At 41.5% G+C, this 17,844-nt stretch overlaps 1 protein-coding gene across 5 annotated transcripts in view; it reads right to left on the bottom strand.

Annotated features, from left to right (window-relative positions):
* Nucleotides 1-17,844, bottom strand: part of fhod1 (formin homology 2 domain containing 1) — a 329,870-nt gene that overhangs the window by 76,045 nt on the left and 235,981 nt on the right. For all 5 annotated transcript variants that reach the window (XM_080187106.1, XM_080187105.1, XM_080187104.1 and 2 more), the window contains exon 10: nt 16,984-17,342. In XM_080187106.1, the coding sequence (XP_080043232.1) occupies nt 16,984-17,342 (359 nt within the window). The remainder of the gene's footprint in view (nt 1-16,983; nt 17,343-17,844) is intronic.

Consider the following 17,844-nt stretch of genomic DNA (forward strand, 5'->3'; position numbering starts at 1 on the left):
GTTTGAATTTTAACCAATGGGCCCATAGCCAAAAGTTGCTATCCTCTGTGTGCAATGTACTTTTGTAAAAGCTGCCTCAATTAGATTTTTCAGATAATGTAAACAAATTGGAGCCAAATGTAGAACAAATCTAGATGGGCAGATAGTTTTTGGGAGAATAAGAAAAGTTCAATGAACTTGTCACATTATAACTAGCAATTATTACAACGCTCTTTATTTTGAAAGTGCCCATTTGAAACTGGTCTTTGCTGGAGAGCAAGATGAATCAGCAGCATTAAGTTGTACTGTCATCTCCACATCATGCCCAAAAAGATATTCTGTCAAATATACAGACAGATTAATATTCAGATTAAGGGTTTCAAGTTGGTAAGGAGCTAACTGTCCCGTCAGTTTCTTAATAACATTAAAAAATTGAGTTGAGCTGCATGGGGAATTTTCAACATTTGTTTTAAAGTTGAAGAAGTTTTCTTAAGATTGAGTTAGAGTGAAGAGCAAGTCTATACAAAAATAAAATACTGAGAGGGTCTCTCCCAAAATGGTATTTACACTGCTTCTGATGGAATGAATTGCACTGGAGATTAAAGTGGAGCAAAGCTCCAAATTCCAAATCAGCGTTGAGGGAAAATCACAAATCCACAACACAACTGTCTCTAATTTGGAACTGTGAAACTACAAATAACACTGCTATTTCCAACTAGATTTAACACTATAAAGGTGTTTTAGCTTCTCTTTAAGTGTTCCAAATCTGATTATGAGTATATCTTCTAAAAGGTAGACCTGTGAGGATGAATTGAAACAAAATGCCCAGGCATCTTAACTATCCAATGCTTATAAAGCAAACACGTTATATTTTAGGATCACTGTCACAAATTACCAATGACTTCAATAGTGCTGGAGCAGGAAAAGAAAATGTGAAAAAAAATGTAGCAACACATTAAGTACACCTCTACAGTCGCAGGAACAAATCTGGAATATTCCTTTACTTTTCCCCAATTCACATCCAAAATATTAATTTTGATGTGAGAGTTGAGCAGCAACAATAAGCAGAGGGTTCACCCAAGCATTAGTCTAAATCTACCAAAAATATTCTACCAGGCTACCAGATAGTAAATGCAAATGGAACAAACCAGCAGTAGCACAAACATTATGAATTACAGTCCCTTGACATATGAAAATAATCCCTTCATTTTCTTAATTTTCTTCAGGGTTAATCATTTTAAGAGACCTTTAAAAAACTAAACTGAGGTTGTCAAATTGATGGTTCCATGGTCTGACTAGCCATAGTGGTTGGAATGAGGAGAGTACAGAATTTCTGCCCAAGGGAACAACACCATTATTTTCCCCATCCAATTAACAGCATAATCCAACTTGACATTTGTGTCAAACTGCAGAGAAATTTATTCTCCACTTGTCTGGAGTGTAGATCTGTCTGAAGCTGCTCCGTGTTTACCTTTTGTTATTATTACCGCTATGTGTTACCAACAGTATACAGCTGAAATCACCATTCTGATGTGACAGAAGAGCATTAAGAATGAGAATGCGGACAAATGGATATGCTACTTGCATCAAAGTTTTACTAGAAAGACAAGAAACCATTCCCTCCACTGTTATTCATGACAGCATGATGTTATACCTGGCTCAGCTGGTAGCACACTCACCTGAGTCAAGAAGTTATGGGTTCCACTCTCACTTAAGAGACTAGAGCACATAACCAAAGCTGACACATTAGCGCAACACTCTCCTCGGTTCTGCACATTCGGAAGCACTGTTTATCGGATATGTTGCTAAACCAAGGTGTTGCCTGCCCTCTCTGGCAGACATACAAGATCTCATGGGATTATCCGAATGAAGAACAATTTTAATGAGTTCTCCAGGTGACCTGGCCAACATTTATGCCTCAACCAATACCAGAAAAGTGTGACTTGGTCCTCTATTTCATTGCTGTATCCTTGTTATGTGCAAATTGTCCGCTGTGTTTCCCACATCAGTGACTAACTTCAAATTGCTTGATAGGGTGTAATGCACTTCGGAATGTTCTCAGATCATGTTTAAATGCAAGTCTTTCCTTTCTTTGTTAACTATGGGAAAACATTAATGACATGAGGAAGTTGCTGATGATAGAATATTACAGCACTATGATGGTGCATTTTGTGAAAACTTATGAAGGGGAATCTGTACCAAATGGGTTAATGTTTTGCTCCATTGGGTATAGTCATCATGTTCCAACTACCAATCCTATAAACTTGTGTGATGGCCAAACATAATAGCTTTTGACATTCACCATGGTTCCAGCCTAATTTGGCACCATTGCTGTCTCCTGGTGTTTATTTATTCTTGGTGTTGAATCATTATTCACAACCTCACATACGCTTAACTCAAGACAAGTCTCGGGAACATTTGTCCTTCTCCAGCAGCAGCAGAAAAATTACTAACCAACATGTCGAGAAAAACAGGAATTTCTTAAAACAGTTGCTGCCTCCTTACAAATGTACATTTTTAAAAGAAGTTCAGTTTCACTTAATTCTCATCACTATCAAACATGCATGCTGCATTAATTTTCAAAGGAGTGGTGTGGGGTGGAGGAAAGAGAGAAAAAAGAAACAGTGGTCCATGAATACTTGAAGCAAATGTTTTGTAGGAAGGAGAAGTAACCTAACTCCTTCCATCACAATGGTCAATTAGTTTCAAGAAGCAGCTTTTGCACCCGGTTGCAGTTCTATGAAGAGTGAGAAGATCCAACATGATCTGTGCTCTCTGTATTGACTTGATTTATCACAGTGTGGTATTAATGACAGTAGGTAATGAAATAGGAGAGGAGGAGGATGACATGGGAGGCAGACTGACAGTTTGCTGGTGCACCCTGGCTGCAACCTCCACAAGATGCACTCCAGTAACTCACCAGGTATTCTGGGATAGCACCTTCCAAACCCAAATTTCCCCTCCAAGTCACACCATGTCAAAAGCTATTATATCAGGCCATCACACATGTTTATAGGATTGGTGATCACATCAATGTGCCTTGGAAATGTATTATTCCTTCACTGCTGCTGCATCAAATTCCTAGAACTACCACCCTAATAGCACTGTAATTATACTTACATCTTATGGACTTCTGTTCATGAAAGTTGCTGCACAACCCTCTAGAAATATATTTAAAAGCAAAAATCAAACTCTCAACATTGACTCTGTGCACACTAGAAGAATCTCTTGTTTAATTTGGTCTTTCTGATGAGTTACTTGTAGCAGAATTCCAAGTGGAGGCAACGGCCCTGCCCGTGTTGGGCTGTTAATTGGCTCAGGGTTAGAACCGTGGTCTCATTTGGGAGGAAGTCCTATCTTTGAGAGCTATCGATCAATCAAATGGGACCTGAACTTCTCTGGTCCCAACAGCAGTACTGGGAGCAGTGGCCTCTGCTGACTACAGCTGATCTCCAACAAGAGCATCGCAGGAGTTGAACTTCCAAAGATTTTCACTGGGGACAGTCCATCAGCCCTGACAAAGACATAGGAGTTGTAACCAGAAGAACGAGATTTTTTTTGGGGGGACGGCAGGGGGGAGACAAGGAATAGTGCGAAGGGGCCCTCCAATGGGCACAGGGCATCTGGACAATAGGATCACTTTCCTAAGCCCATATCAAGTTAACCTTGGTGGCGTTGCCAAATAGTGTGGACACTCCCTGGATGGAGGTCCTAAGGTGGCCATTAATTAGCTGCTTAAGAGCCTCAAATGGCCTAAAGGTGGGTGCCTTCCCTGTCACTGGTAGATTACGTCCCAACATGCCACCTTCCCCCTCCTAACCTACCGTGGTGGTCCAGTTTTGATCTCAGCCACTGTTGTACATTCCAGAATTGAGTTTGGTGTCCACTTTAGGGATGGGGAAACTGGCCACGGTTCTCATTCACATTTGCACATGCAAAGATCAGATGCTGCAACAATGAGTGAATGACCCACCAGTACACACAGTCAAAGCTCTATCATAGATAATGGGCACTTGGGGAAAGATCCAGTGGCTAACCCAGCAAGGATGTAGAATTTGAAAAGAGGGGTAAATGGGCAAAGGCCCTAATCTGCTAGAAGAAGTCAAGTTCACCTATGATCAGAGCTCCCTTGAACAAAGTTGTCCTTATAAGGGTGCTGCGTGAAACACTTTCAAATAAATAAGATCTTGATTAGATATTTGCACATAGTACTGCCTATTGAAGCTTATAAATGAAGAAATCTACCAACTTGTTACAACTGGTCTTCCCTGCAGTAACAAAGAATGAACTTTTATTGTTGTGATCTTTATAAATATAGAATTGTTCCTCCTGAATGCATCGCAAACCACCTTTTAGCTCATTTCACATCGCCAAACACTTTTAAAATACCAAGTGTTAAAGAGCCTTAATTTTGGAAATAGGCCTTAGATATTCCATATTACACACTAATAAATTAGGAATTAAACATAACCGCACACAGAATGAAAATATGGTTCAACCAGACTGGGAAAAGAGGAGAAGGACTTGTATGATGAAGTTACTCAACCCATTTCTCGGAACAAATGAAAAACATTTCACATACTATGAATTGTTTTGAAGTGCAGTCAGCTGTGAGTGAATAGCCACTTTATGCATGTAGTCCAAAACAGAGTGGCAAGGTTTTGTTTTGGCTGTGCTGGTTCAACTACAAGTGAGCTACCACTCAATGAGCTGACATTGGCATCTGTAATTAGTTACTTAAATCTAAAAGCACAGAACTGGCAATAAAATTTTAAAGTTTGTCATCAAGAGCAAAATTATCCAGGCAACAACACAAAGTAACAACATCTTGTATTTATATAGCCTTTAACATAACCAAACTGCTTTGATAGCATTATCAGCTATAAACTGACCATAAGCCAGGAAAGATATTAGGACAGGTGCTTGGTCAAAGCGACCCATTTTAAAGGAACCTCTTGAGGTGTAAAGGTTTATGGAAGAAATGTGACTATTAGCGTAGTGCATTGAAGGTCGAAAACATACTAAGCTCCAAAACGAACAGAGGCTGTGGTTTATTATTTTTTTCACTCAATCATTTGAATTGAGGGGAGAAATAATGTAGAATTATTTTTCACACAGTACGTTATGGGGATCGGGAATGCCCTGCCTGAAAGATTGCAAATGGATTCAATAATAACTTACAAAATGGCGTTAGATAAATTCTTGAACGTGAAAACTTTGCAGGACCACTGGGAGAGAGGCAGAGAATGGAAGTAATTGGATAGCTCATTTAAAGAGATAGCACAGGCACGTGAGGGGTTGAATGGCTTAACATTAGAACATAAGAAATAGGAGCAGGAGTAGGCCATCTAGCCCTTCGAGCCTGCCCCGCCATTCAATAAGATCATGGCTGATCTGAAGTGGATCAGTTCCACTTTCCCGCTCTCTCCCCATAACCCATAATTCCCTTGTCTGTCAAAAACCTATCTACCCATGACTTAAATATATTTAGCGAGGTAGCCTCCACCACTTCAATGGGCAGAGAATTCCAGAGATTCACCACCCTTTGAGTGAAGAAGTTCCTCCTCAACTCCGATCTAAACTGCCCCCCCCCCCCCTTATCTTGAGGCTGTGCCCTCTGGTCCTGCTATCTTTTCTAAGCGGGAAGAATCTCTCTACCTCTACCCTATCCATCCCTTTCATTATCTTATACGTCTCTACAAGATCCCCCCTCATCCTTCTAAACTCCAATGAGTACAGACCCAGTCTATACAGTCTCTCTTCATAGTTCAACCCCCTCAGTTACTAGAGAGGCGGTGCTCGACAGACTGGAGGGGCTGATTGTGGACAAGTCCCCAGGACCGGATGGAATGCACCCGAGGGTTCTGAAAGAAATGGCAGAGGTGATAGTGGATGCCTTGGTGGTTATTTACCAAACATCGCTGGATTCCGGGGAAGTGCCGGAAGATTGGAAAACGGCTAATGTTACGCCATTGTTTAAGAAGGGTGCCAGGCAAAAGGCAGGGAATTATAGGCCGGTTAGTTTAACGTCTGTTGTGGGTATAATGTTAGAATCCGTCATCAAGGAGGAAATAGCGAGGCACCTTGAGGGGAATTGCTTGATAGAGCAGGCGCAGCACGGTTTCGTTAAAGGGAAGTCATGTCTGACAAATTTACTGGAGTTCTATGAGGATGTGTCTAGGGCGGTGGATAGAGGAGAGCCGGTGGATGTGGTCTTTCTTGATTTTCAGAAGGCGTTTGACAAGGTACCTCACAAGAGGTTATTGCAGAAGGTCAGGGGACATGGAGTTGGGGGTAGGGTGTTAGCGTGGATAGATGATTGGTTGTCAAATAGGATGCAGAGAGTGGGGGTCAATGGGTGCTATTCGGATTGGCGGTTGGTGACTAGTGGAGTGCCCCAGGGGTCGGTGCTGGGGCCTCAGCTATTTACCATTTATATAGATGATCTGGAGGAGGGAACTGAGTGTATGGTGTCGAAATTTGCTGATGACACCAAGATTGGTGGAACGGCAAATTGCGCAGAGGGTGTGGAGAGTCTGCAGAAGGATCTAGATAGGCTGGGCGAATGGGCCAGGAACAGGCAAATGGAGTTTAATGTTGGCAAGTGCGAGGTGGTCCACTTTGGTAGGAATAATGGTAGGAAGGATTATTACTTACGTGAAGAAAAACTGCAGCAGGCGACGGTGCAGAGGGACCTCGGGGTCCTTGTGCATGAGTCGCAAAAACCCAGCTTGCAGGTGCAACAGGTGGTCAGGAAGGCGAATGGGATGCTAGCCTTCATAGCGAGGGGGATTGAATATAAAAGTAGGGAGGTCTTGCTGCGGCTGTATAGGGCATTGGTGAGACCGCAGCTGGAGTACTGTGCGCAGTTTTGGGCGCCGTACTCACGCAAGGATATTTTGGCCTTGGAGGGAGTGCAGAGGAGGTTTACTAGGCTGATGCCAGAGTTGAGGGGGTTGAGCTATGAGGAGAGGCTGAATAAATTAGGCTTGTACTCGTTAGAGTTTAGAAGAATGAGGGGAGATCTCATTGAGACGTATAAGATGATGAATGGGATGGATAGGATAGAGGTGGAGAGATTCTTCCCGCTCAGAAAGGATAGTAGGACTAGGGGGCACAGCCTCAAGATAAAGGGGGGGCGGTTTAGAACGGAGTTGAGGAGGAACTTCTTCACTCAAAGGATGGTGAATCTCTGGAATTCTCTGCCCGTTGAAGTGGTGGAGGCTGCCTCGCTAAATATTTTTAAGACGTGGGTTGATGGGTTTTTGATAAGCGAGGGGATTAAGGGTTATGGGGAGAGGGCGGGAATGTGGAACTGAGCCACGACAGATCAGCCATGATCTTATTGAATGGCGGGGCAGGCTCGAAGGGCTAGATGGCCTACTCCTGCTCCTATTTCTTATGAAGCTTATGAAGCTTATCTCCGGTATCAGCCTAGTGAACCTCCTCTGCACTCCCTCCAAGGCCAAAATATCCTTGCGCAAGTGCGGCAACCAAAATTGCACACAGTACTCCAGCTGCGGCCTCACCAGTGCCCTGTACAGTTGCAGCAAGACCTCCCTGCTTTTATATTCTATCCCCCTCGCTATAAAGGCCAGCATACCATTCGCCTTCTTGATCACCTGCTACATGTGCAGACTGGGTTTTTGCAACTCATGAACAAGGACCCCCAGGTCCCTCTGCACCATAACACGCTGCAGCTTTTCACTCTTTAAATAGTAATCCCTCCTACTATTATTTCTGCCAAAGTGGATAACCTCACACTTGCTAACATTACACTCCATCTGCCAAGTCCTCGCCTACTTGCTCAGCCTATCCAGATCCCTCTGCAGACTTTCCACACCCTCTGCGCAATTTGCTTTTCCACTCACCTTCGTGTCATCAGCAAATTTCATCACCCTACACTCAGCCCCTTCCTCCAGATCATCTATATAAATGGTAAATAGCTGAGGCCCCAGCACCGATCCCTGCAGCACTCCACCAGTCACCAACTGCCAATCAGAATAGCACCCATTGATACCAACTCTCTGCCTCCTATTAGACAACCAATCCTCGATCCACGCTAACACCTTACCCCAACTCCTTGCACCCTAACCTTCTGAAGCAACCTTTTGTGAGGCACCTTATCAAACGCCTTTTGAAAATCTAGAAACACCACATCCACCAGTTCCCCTCTGCCTACCACACTAGTCACATCCTCAGAAGTCTAATAAATTCGTTAAACACGAATCCGTGCTGCGTCTGCTCTATCAAACCATTCCTTTCTAGGTGCCTCGCTATTTCTTCTTTGATGACGGATGCAAGCATTTTTCCAACTACAGGCGTTAAACTAACCAGCCTTTTTTTTTCCCTGCCTTTTGTCTGCTACCTTTTTTAAACAGCGGCGTAACATTAGCCGTTTTCCAATCTTCCGGCACTTCCCCGGAATCCAGTGAATTTTGGTAAATAATCACTAAGGCATCCACGATCACCTCTGCCATTTCCTTCAGAACCCTGGGATGCATTCCATCCGGTCCTGGAGACTTGTCCACCATCAGTCCCGCTAGTCTATCAAGCACTACCTCTCTAGTGACAATAATCGCATTCAGGCCCTCAACTCCTACCATCCTTCTATCTTTAATATCTGGCAAACTATTCACGCCCTCCTCCATGAAGACCGAGGCAAAAAACTTATTTAAGGCCTCAGCCATTTCCTCATCTCCCACCACTAAATCCCCCCTCTCATCCTCTAAGGGTCCAACATTCACTCTAGCCAGCCTCCTCTTCTTCATATATTTGTAAAAACTCTTATTCTCCTTCTTTATATTTCGTGTGGTTTAGCTTCATAGTCTATCCTCCCTTTCTTTATCAATTTCTTAGTCATTCATTGTTGATTTTTAAACCTTTCCCAATCTTCTAATCGCCCACTACTTTTAGCCACTCTAAAAGTATCAGCTTTTAATTTAATACTTTCCTTTATTTCCTTCGATAACCACGGCTGATTATCCCTTCTCCTACATTCCTTCTTTACCATTGGAATATATTTCTGCTGAGCACCAAAAAAATCTCCTTAAAGATCCTCCACTGTTCCTCAGCTGTCCTACCAAACAATCTGCGCCCCCAATCTACATTTGCCAATTCCTCTCTCATCCTACCGTACTCCCCTCTGTTCAAACAGAGGGCACAGGTTCGGGACCCTACTTTCTCATCCTCCATCTGCATCAAAAACTCAACCATACTATGATCGCTCGTCCCAAAAGGATCTCTCACATTAAGATCCCTAATTCTACCTGCCTCGTTACACAACACCAGATCTAAGATAGCTTGCTCTCTCGTAGGTTCCGTCATACACTGTTCAAGGAAACTATCCCGACAGCATTCCAAGAACTCTTCCTCAAGCCCACCGTGTCCGACTTGGGTCAACCAATCAATATGCAGATTAAAATCCCCCATAATTATCGCCGTTCCATTTCTGCACGCATCATTTATTTGCTTGTTTATAGCCTGCCCCACCTCTAAGTTATTATTTGGGGGCCTATAGACCACACCCACCAGCGTCTTCCTCCCCTTGTTGTTCCTTGTGTGCTGCATAATTGTACATAATTCTGCATATTAAGTGTTTCAGCATCTCTTCAGAAAGATCGGACAGCACATTTCACAGCATGTGCAAACTACGCTGTGTATGGATCACAAAGGGTCTCTATTGCTACAGCCTCAGGTTATGTTATGGTTTGAACAGATAATGGGCACACTTGAGAATTAAATGTTCTGATAACTTACAGGACAGGCCAGCACTACATTGTGTTTGTTTGTAAAAATAGTTTGCAAATTTTACCACCTGACCTCTACCTGCTTCCCCCCTCTTGGTTTTAATCAGTTACATGAAAGCAGCATCTTTTTTTCTCACCAGGCCGATCCCTTTGATCCACTAATCTTTCCTTCTCTTCTGGATACTGCCCATTCCCAGAACTTTGTTTTTATTGCAAACTTCAGTGTGCAGTGAAAGAAAATTAAGGCAAGCTACAGACTGACAGATCCTGACAAATATTTGGTAATCACATCAAGTGCATTTTAAAAGGTACCAGATATCCGGTTTAGCCCCAGCTGAGGCCACAGAGCTAACATGTCAACTCGTCAACTTTGAGGATGCAACGTGCCCAACATAATTGGAATCACATTTCACTGCTTTCTATCAACACACAGTATGTCATTTTATAATTCTGGAAGCCTTGTGCTGATCGGAAAAACTACACAGCTGGATTAAAATGTGTTGAGAAAATGAATGACGAGTTAAATGTTTCCATGGCATAAACCACTGACAACTTTTACATGAAACATTATTAACACTGCAGTTAAATTGTAATTGACTAAATGTACAACATATATTTAGAATGTCATGTCAGATATAGCTCAGGTCTAAGGGCAATGATTCAGTTACCTCTGTCCTTACAATTCCTCCATTATGCTAAGTCACTTGCTATGCTTACAGCCAGGAGAATGCACCATTCCCATCCAGTCACTCAACGAGCAAGGTGCCAAAAAATTCAGTGGGCACCAGATCACAATGAACATCAACCATCATACCCATAAGGGAGAATGTCACCATCGCTTTGAATTGGAATCAGACAAGTATTCACAAAAATCTTAACTTTGGCTCCCTCTGGCCGAGTCTCTTTCAAACTCCAAAACCAGAATTGTCATGTCTCAGGAGCATCAACCCATCTTCTTGGATGAAAGCCACCATTGTATCTATGGAACTAATTTTGGATTCTGGGAATAACTGTTTAAAAATGTGAGGACAAGCTTGTAAAGCTGTTAAAAGGTAGATGTGATGCCCAGGTTTATAACTAAGGGATAAATTACAAAACCAAAGACACAGTTCTTAACACATATGTGTCTGGGAGAAACAAGACTTGGTTGTGAGGCCAGCTAAATTGGGGTGCTTAACCACTTCTTTCTTACCCTGATTTGGTTGTTTGCAATATTAAACTGCAGACAGGAGTGACACATGCCCACAAGCAGAATGGGAATCGGGGCACATCCTCTTTAAATATGTAGATCGAGCACTGGTGACATATGGTCTGCCATTTTAACTGGAGGGCTGAATGACTGGAAGAAAGTTCTCAGTGCTGAAAGTACAAGTTCAGCAGGGTATGGGCAGAACAGAGGTGCAAACTATTGACTCCCAATTAGAAAGTGTTTAAACAACATGATCAATGACGTCTTCTGAAAAATAACAGGTCGAGAAGTGATTTATTTCTTCAAAGCAGTAGAAGATGGAATATTTTGTAGTTTGGTGTTAACCAGATAGTGCAAGGAAAGCTCTTGGTCCTGACTTTGAAATCGTTTTGTCAGACAATTGCCTTACAGATATTTAAGCCAGTGATTTTCTATTGCATTTCCTAGACCTTTTTTTTTAACCTGTTTGGACCTCTTCCCATACTTCTCTTTTTTTTAATTTGTGCAATTTCCTCTAAACACCGATTCAACATACACAGCACCAACTTCAATAGGCATTTTGGCCAAGATTAAGTAATGTAACATTATCATCTGCTGATATAAAAACCTCAGTCAAAAATATCCCACACAAAGTAGGATTTTACTGTGTAGGTGAAGTAATTAATGTGGGATTGAGCAGTAGATAGTAGAGGAATGTGTTCTAAAGTTGGTTGAAGGCTAAAGTTTACATGGATAATTAGATTTATATATAGTTAATGCCTAATTACAGTTAGAAGCAAAAATGCCTTTTCTTGACAACTTATTTCCCGTAAATTTGTATTATTATTTACAATAAGTGGTGACTCATTTTCAATTAATCTGCACGAAATAATGAAATTTCAGACCACAATTTATAAGCTAACGTCCTTGTTCTTAATGGATCGACTTCCCAACATGTGGTAATGAATGGTTCATACAGATAAAACTATGATAAGATGGCAGTAAATGCTTTATGAGTTCTGTTCTAAGGCAAAACATCTGCCACAATTCAGTGCACAACAGTTCATTAATGAAACACTAGTCATTTAAAACACCTCTAGTATCAACCAACCCTGCATGTACAGATTAATATGAACTATGGAACAAAAGATCTATCTCAGTACGGTCACAGAATCACACAACACAAAGAGGTCAATCAGCCCATCGTGATTTACTGTAAAAACTATCCAGTTAGTTCAATTTCCCTTGTCCATCCCCACAACCCTGCAAAAGTTTCCTTTTTAAGTATATGCACAATTCCTTTTGGCTAGCTACTGTTAAATCTATTTCTACCAACTCTTCAGGCACTGCATTCCAGTTCATAACAAGTGTATGTAATCTTCTGACTTGATATCATACGGATTTCATCAAAGAGAAAACAGAAAACTTATTTTTAACAGTATAAGAATAAATATAACTGCTAAATAATTATAATTGTAATCTTTGCCATGGTCTAATATTCAACCTTTTTCTGCCAGTGGTCAAAGTCCATAGAAGACCAATGCTTTGGAATATTATACAATCTACCATATCTTGAACATGACGCAAGTGCAGTGAGCTAACTGCTGGCGTCAGCCAGAGACTGTTTCCACTGTGGTTCATTCAGGCCACACATACTGGGTGGTGGTGAGGACAATGCAGAATACAAATGGATTTTTTTAAGAATGGGATTAAAAAAATGTTGTGGAAAACAAATTTATTCCCAAAGGGACTCATAAGGGATGCAATGTTTACTTTGATGGAATGGGGTTCTATTGCCTGAAAGGGTATTGAAGGCAGGGACCCTCATAATAAGAAAGAAGTATTTAGATGTGCAGTTGTGATGCCAAGGCAGACAAGGATATGGACTAAGTGCTGGAAAATGGGATTAAAATAGCTGAGTGATTTGTCTTTGACTGGCGCAGACTCAATGGGGTTGAAGGGCTTTTTTCCATGTTGCAAGCCTCGATGACTCGCAGACTGTGCCAAACATTAAGGATGTTCAACATGGCTTCATGCCTTAAAAATCTAATCGTAAATTTTGAAGTTACGAAGTGTGGGGAATAGGAAAGCACAGTAGACATCGTCTAATTAGACTTCCAAAAAACTTTTGGTGACACATCAGAGACTGCAATTATTGATAAACATCTTTATTACCAGTGGTAATATATCGAGTTAAATTGAAAACCAGTAGACGGGATGTGGCAATTAGAATTTATACATGGATTCAGATCTGTTTGGAGACTACTTACCTGTGATGACCCACAATGAATGGTATTGCATTTTTGCTATTTTTACTCATCGTCTAGATGTAAATGTTGGGAGAACAATCTGAAAATCTGCATACGACTAAAAAATCTGTGCGAGTGATAGGACTGTAAAAAATACTCGACTGCTTCAGGTGGATATTAACTTGTTAAGGGATTCAGCTTCTAATTGGCAAATGATGTCTACTTTGTCAAGAACAGATAAAAATGCTTATTATTTTGTCTTGTACAACACTTTGATCAGGCTGCATTTAGAATATGATGCCCAACTTTGGATTTGCTCACATTGTGAAGATTTGGAAAAGGACAACCACAAGAATAAGTTCCAGTATAAAATATCTTAGTTTTCAAAATAGGCCTCAAGTGTTGGGACACTACATTTTAGAGAAGAGTGACTTAGGTGTGATCTGAGTGAAGTTTATGATAAAGAGGAAAGATTGTGTTCCAATTGATTGTTTGTACCAATTAAATAGATTCAGAGATCACAATTCTATGATTTTATAAAAAGCAGAAGAATGGCACTGAGCCATGATGCTCATTGGGAGAAATGATGCAGGTACAATGGATCAAATAGTCTCCTGCTATGCCACAACAATTATGTGATCACAATTTTAAGTTATGCAAAGCCAGATCAACTCTGTCAGCATTGGCTTAGTTGGTAGTGCACTTGTCTTGAGACAGAAGTCTGTGGGTTCAAGTGCCACACAGACTGACACTCTACTGAGGGAGTGCTGCACCATTTGAGATGCTGTATTTTGGATAAGACGTTGTCTGCTCTCTCAAGAGGACATTCCATAGCACCATTTCAAAGAAGCGGTGTCCTAACCACTATGCTTTCCTTAATCAACATCACTTGAATGGTTTATATAGTCATCATGTTGCTGTTTGTCGTAGCTTGCTGTGCATAAATTATCTGCTGTATTTCCTGTGTTACAATAGTCATTACACTTCAAAAAATTCTTTGTTGGCTGGAAAGTGTTCTGCAACATGCAATTGTTGTGAAAATGTAAATCTCTCTTTTTATCAATGTTGCATATCGTGAGATGGTTCATTTACCTGAGAAGGGATGGTGTGCCTCTTAAGCAGGCAGGCAGTTGTATCATGTGATGAATGCCGATTTGCAGGATTCTTTCAATGAGAGTTGAACATGTTTCAGGTTCAGTGAGGATCACATCTTACAACTTCTTCAGGGAATTTGTGGTCAGAGATCTGGACTACTTCAGATTGCTTAGATGGATGGATGAGAAATTTCTCATCATCTATTTGGCTGGGCTTTGGTTTGGCTTGCTGCCTTTCTCATGAGATCACAAAGCGCTTTAGCAACAAGCTCTTAACATAAAGATTCGGAGAGCATGCCCTCCATTGCCATAAAGCCAGAGGGTTGCTCAGCATTGAGATGGCTGGTTTGTGATGGACTGGGATGCTACAAGAGGACTCTTTCAGACTTACTTCTTCTACACTCTGGACCAGACCCTTAAGTTACAAATTTGATGGGCTACTCCAGCACATGGCATCTGATGTCCTATCCCTCCAAAGCCATGCCCAGTGTATTCCACCTCTTACCATGTCTTAAAAAGGAATTGCAAACCTCTGTGGAGACTAAAGCACTATCCTAACCCAACAAACCTAGGAGACACTCTAGATAGCACATTAGGGTGGCACGTTGGCACAGTGGTTAGTGCTATTGCCTCACAGTGCCAGGATCCTAGGTTCAATTCTGACCTCAGGTGACTGTCTGTGGGGAGTGTGCACATTCTGCCTGTGTCTGCGTGGATTTCCTCCAGGTACTCCGCTTTCCTCCCACAGTCCAAAGATGTGCAGGTTAGGTTGACTGGCCATGCTAAATTGCACCTTAGTGTCAAGTAAACACGTGGGGGTTACAGGAATAGGGCCTGGAAGGAATTGTGGTCGGTGTAGACTCAATGGGCTGAATGGCCACCTTCTGCACTGTAAGGATTCTATGATCTAATGAAAACAGCAGCAAAGGTCAAAACCTGAAGCAATCTACCAACCAAACTTGCGGGATCTACATGTGGTGCTACTCCCATACACTGGACCTCATCACTTGCCTGACCATACCACGTAGCAGCATACTGCATACCTGTCCAACAAAGGACATCACGCATACACGCAAGCATGCATGCACACACACACCCCTACCTCTTGTGGACATTCAATTGAATACAGCAATGCACATCATATCTGGAAATTCTGGGTAGCCAACCTCCACCACTTGGGCCTCAATACAAATCCCTTATGCACTTGTAGAGAGACACAAACAATGCTGCACATTTCTGATGAGTGTCTTTGTTCCAGATTAAGTGGTGGACTAATTACCTTAAACTCAGCAAATGAAGAGGCTGCCACTTGGCTTCCAACATTTGCATTTGTTAAATAATAATAAAGAGATTACATGGTTTCAAAGCATCAAATTGTATGGGCTAAGCTGGCCAAAGGGTCTTTACCTGTGTGTCATCATTCATTTACCCGTAACAGATCAGCAGTTGAATTTGGTACCTTCCTGGTCAATATGGCTCAGTTGGATAAACTGGCTGGACCACTGGGAGAGTTAGGAATCCTAGAACATTATTAAGCGATTTATAGGCCTGCCATTTTTTTAGTGCTTGTTTCAATGTACTGTACTTTGTTTCCTTAATAAGTTTGGACAGTTACTGCATCTGCTTTACAGATGCACAATTTATAAAACTGATTTTCATTATTTCTGCAATCTATGCACTAACATGGTAAAATATGACCACCCTAATAAAGTTCAGATAATTGTGGCTCCCCATGAGCTAATTCCTCATCATCCTCTTTAAACCAGGAACATTGAGCAGGCTTTCTCGCTGAGACAATGCTACTACATGGAGCTGAGCAGTGTGAATGTTTCTGCATGACATACCATATGGAGGTAAATTTACATTGTCATATACGCATGCACGCACATGTCTGTTTTGATTCTGGGTTGGATTTGACACTGGGTAACAGAGTACGAAGTCAGTATATGCAGTTCTAAAATACCAAGTCAACTCTAATGTATCTTGGCAAGACAGAGTACCCAATTCCTTCACTTTTAGCAGAATAATGTGGCCTGTCAGGCCAGAACCTAAAGTACCATTTGCTGTTGTATACTGCAGAACAAATAGCAACCTACAGTTAAAAGACAAGAGGCCAAATATTCTAATATCAGCACAATCATTTTGGAGAGACTAACTCGGATAAAAACATGTTTGTACTGTGTTAAGATCTCAGGTTACATCTCTGATGCACGACATAAAACACAACTTGAAACATAAGCCAGGCAGTGTCATGCATCATTCCATGAATTAAAGACATATTGAACTCTCCTTAGGTGGTAATAAAAATGACAATCAAAAGACGCTTCTTTAAAATGGAATTGAATATTTATGAATAATGATTAGCACAAATTTAAAAATTAATGGCTACATTGGGAAGGATAGCAGCAGTCTGGATACTGAAAGGAAGAAATAACTTGCTTATGTGGAGTCTTTCATGACCTCAAGATGTCCAACAGGATGTTTAATAGCCAATAAAGCACTTCCTTTTAAAAAAATGCAGTACTTGGTACGCTGAAAATTCTTCACTTCAGCTCTCTCGATTCATCATCTCAGCAAAAATAGGTCTGTCCACATATTTGCTATTGTTGGGTCTCATCATTATCTTCAAAGTGAAAAATAACATTCATAACTGTACAGAAAAACATCAGCATGCCCCTTATCTTCTGGTGTCCAATATAAAACAATTCATTCATATTATACAGATGAAATTCAACATAACTTACTCTGTTGAAGATTTCATTTGGTCTACAGATGGTGAGTTTAAGTCACTTGCAGATGTGGACGTAACTTTTGCAGAATGGCTTTGGGAGTCAGGCTGTGCTGGGTGAATGGAAAGCACCTTTGAATTCTTTACATCAAACCCAGAAGGACTGCTAGGGCTCAGTCTTTCAGGGGTTGGGCTATGCGGTCTTGCTGGTGCTGGACTGGTTGGTCTAATCGCTGTTGATACGTCAGCCATGTTCTGTCCTGAAGAGCGCCTGTTTTTCCGTCCTTCATCCCCGTTTGGGGTCAGCTTCCTCCGGTCTCTACGTGCATTTGACATCTGTCCATCATCTTCACCGTCTTCATGCTTCAGTGCGTTCTGAGGACAGGAAAGTCACAGTGAAATCTGGAATACATCTATTGGCCGAATTTTACTGTCCCACCCGCCATGGGAATTGGAGTGGGTGAGGGGCGGATTGTGGAAAGGTCCGTTGACCTCGGGCGGGATTTTACAGTTTCGGGATGAGCTGGTACTGGTAACACAAACCTTTCTGCTTAAGGAATTGCAAACCATGGAGTGGCATTTCTACCATCAAGTCCTGAGTGAAAACAATTCAATAATTTCACAGTCCGCACTGAGTATTATCACTTTGAAATGAAGAACAAATCACATTTTAAAGCAGTCCAGGGTCTTGGTAGTTCTCAGTAATACACCAAGGTACAAGCTTTTAACAGTCTACATTTGTCTGGGATTAACTAATGGATGTAATCTTACTCACACCTGCTTTTCATCACTCCACCACTGGTGGCAGTGCCTTAATGGCTTTGGCCCCAAGCTCTTATAGATCTCGGGGATCTTATAGAGACTTACAAGATAATGA

This window comes from Carcharhinus amblyrhynchos, chromosome 4 (assembly GCF_965287045.1).
Source record: "Carcharhinus amblyrhynchos chromosome 4, sCarAmb.v2.hapA, whole genome shotgun sequence".
Taxonomy (NCBI): domain Eukaryota; kingdom Metazoa; phylum Chordata; class Chondrichthyes; order Carcharhiniformes; family Carcharhinidae; genus Carcharhinus; species Carcharhinus amblyrhynchos.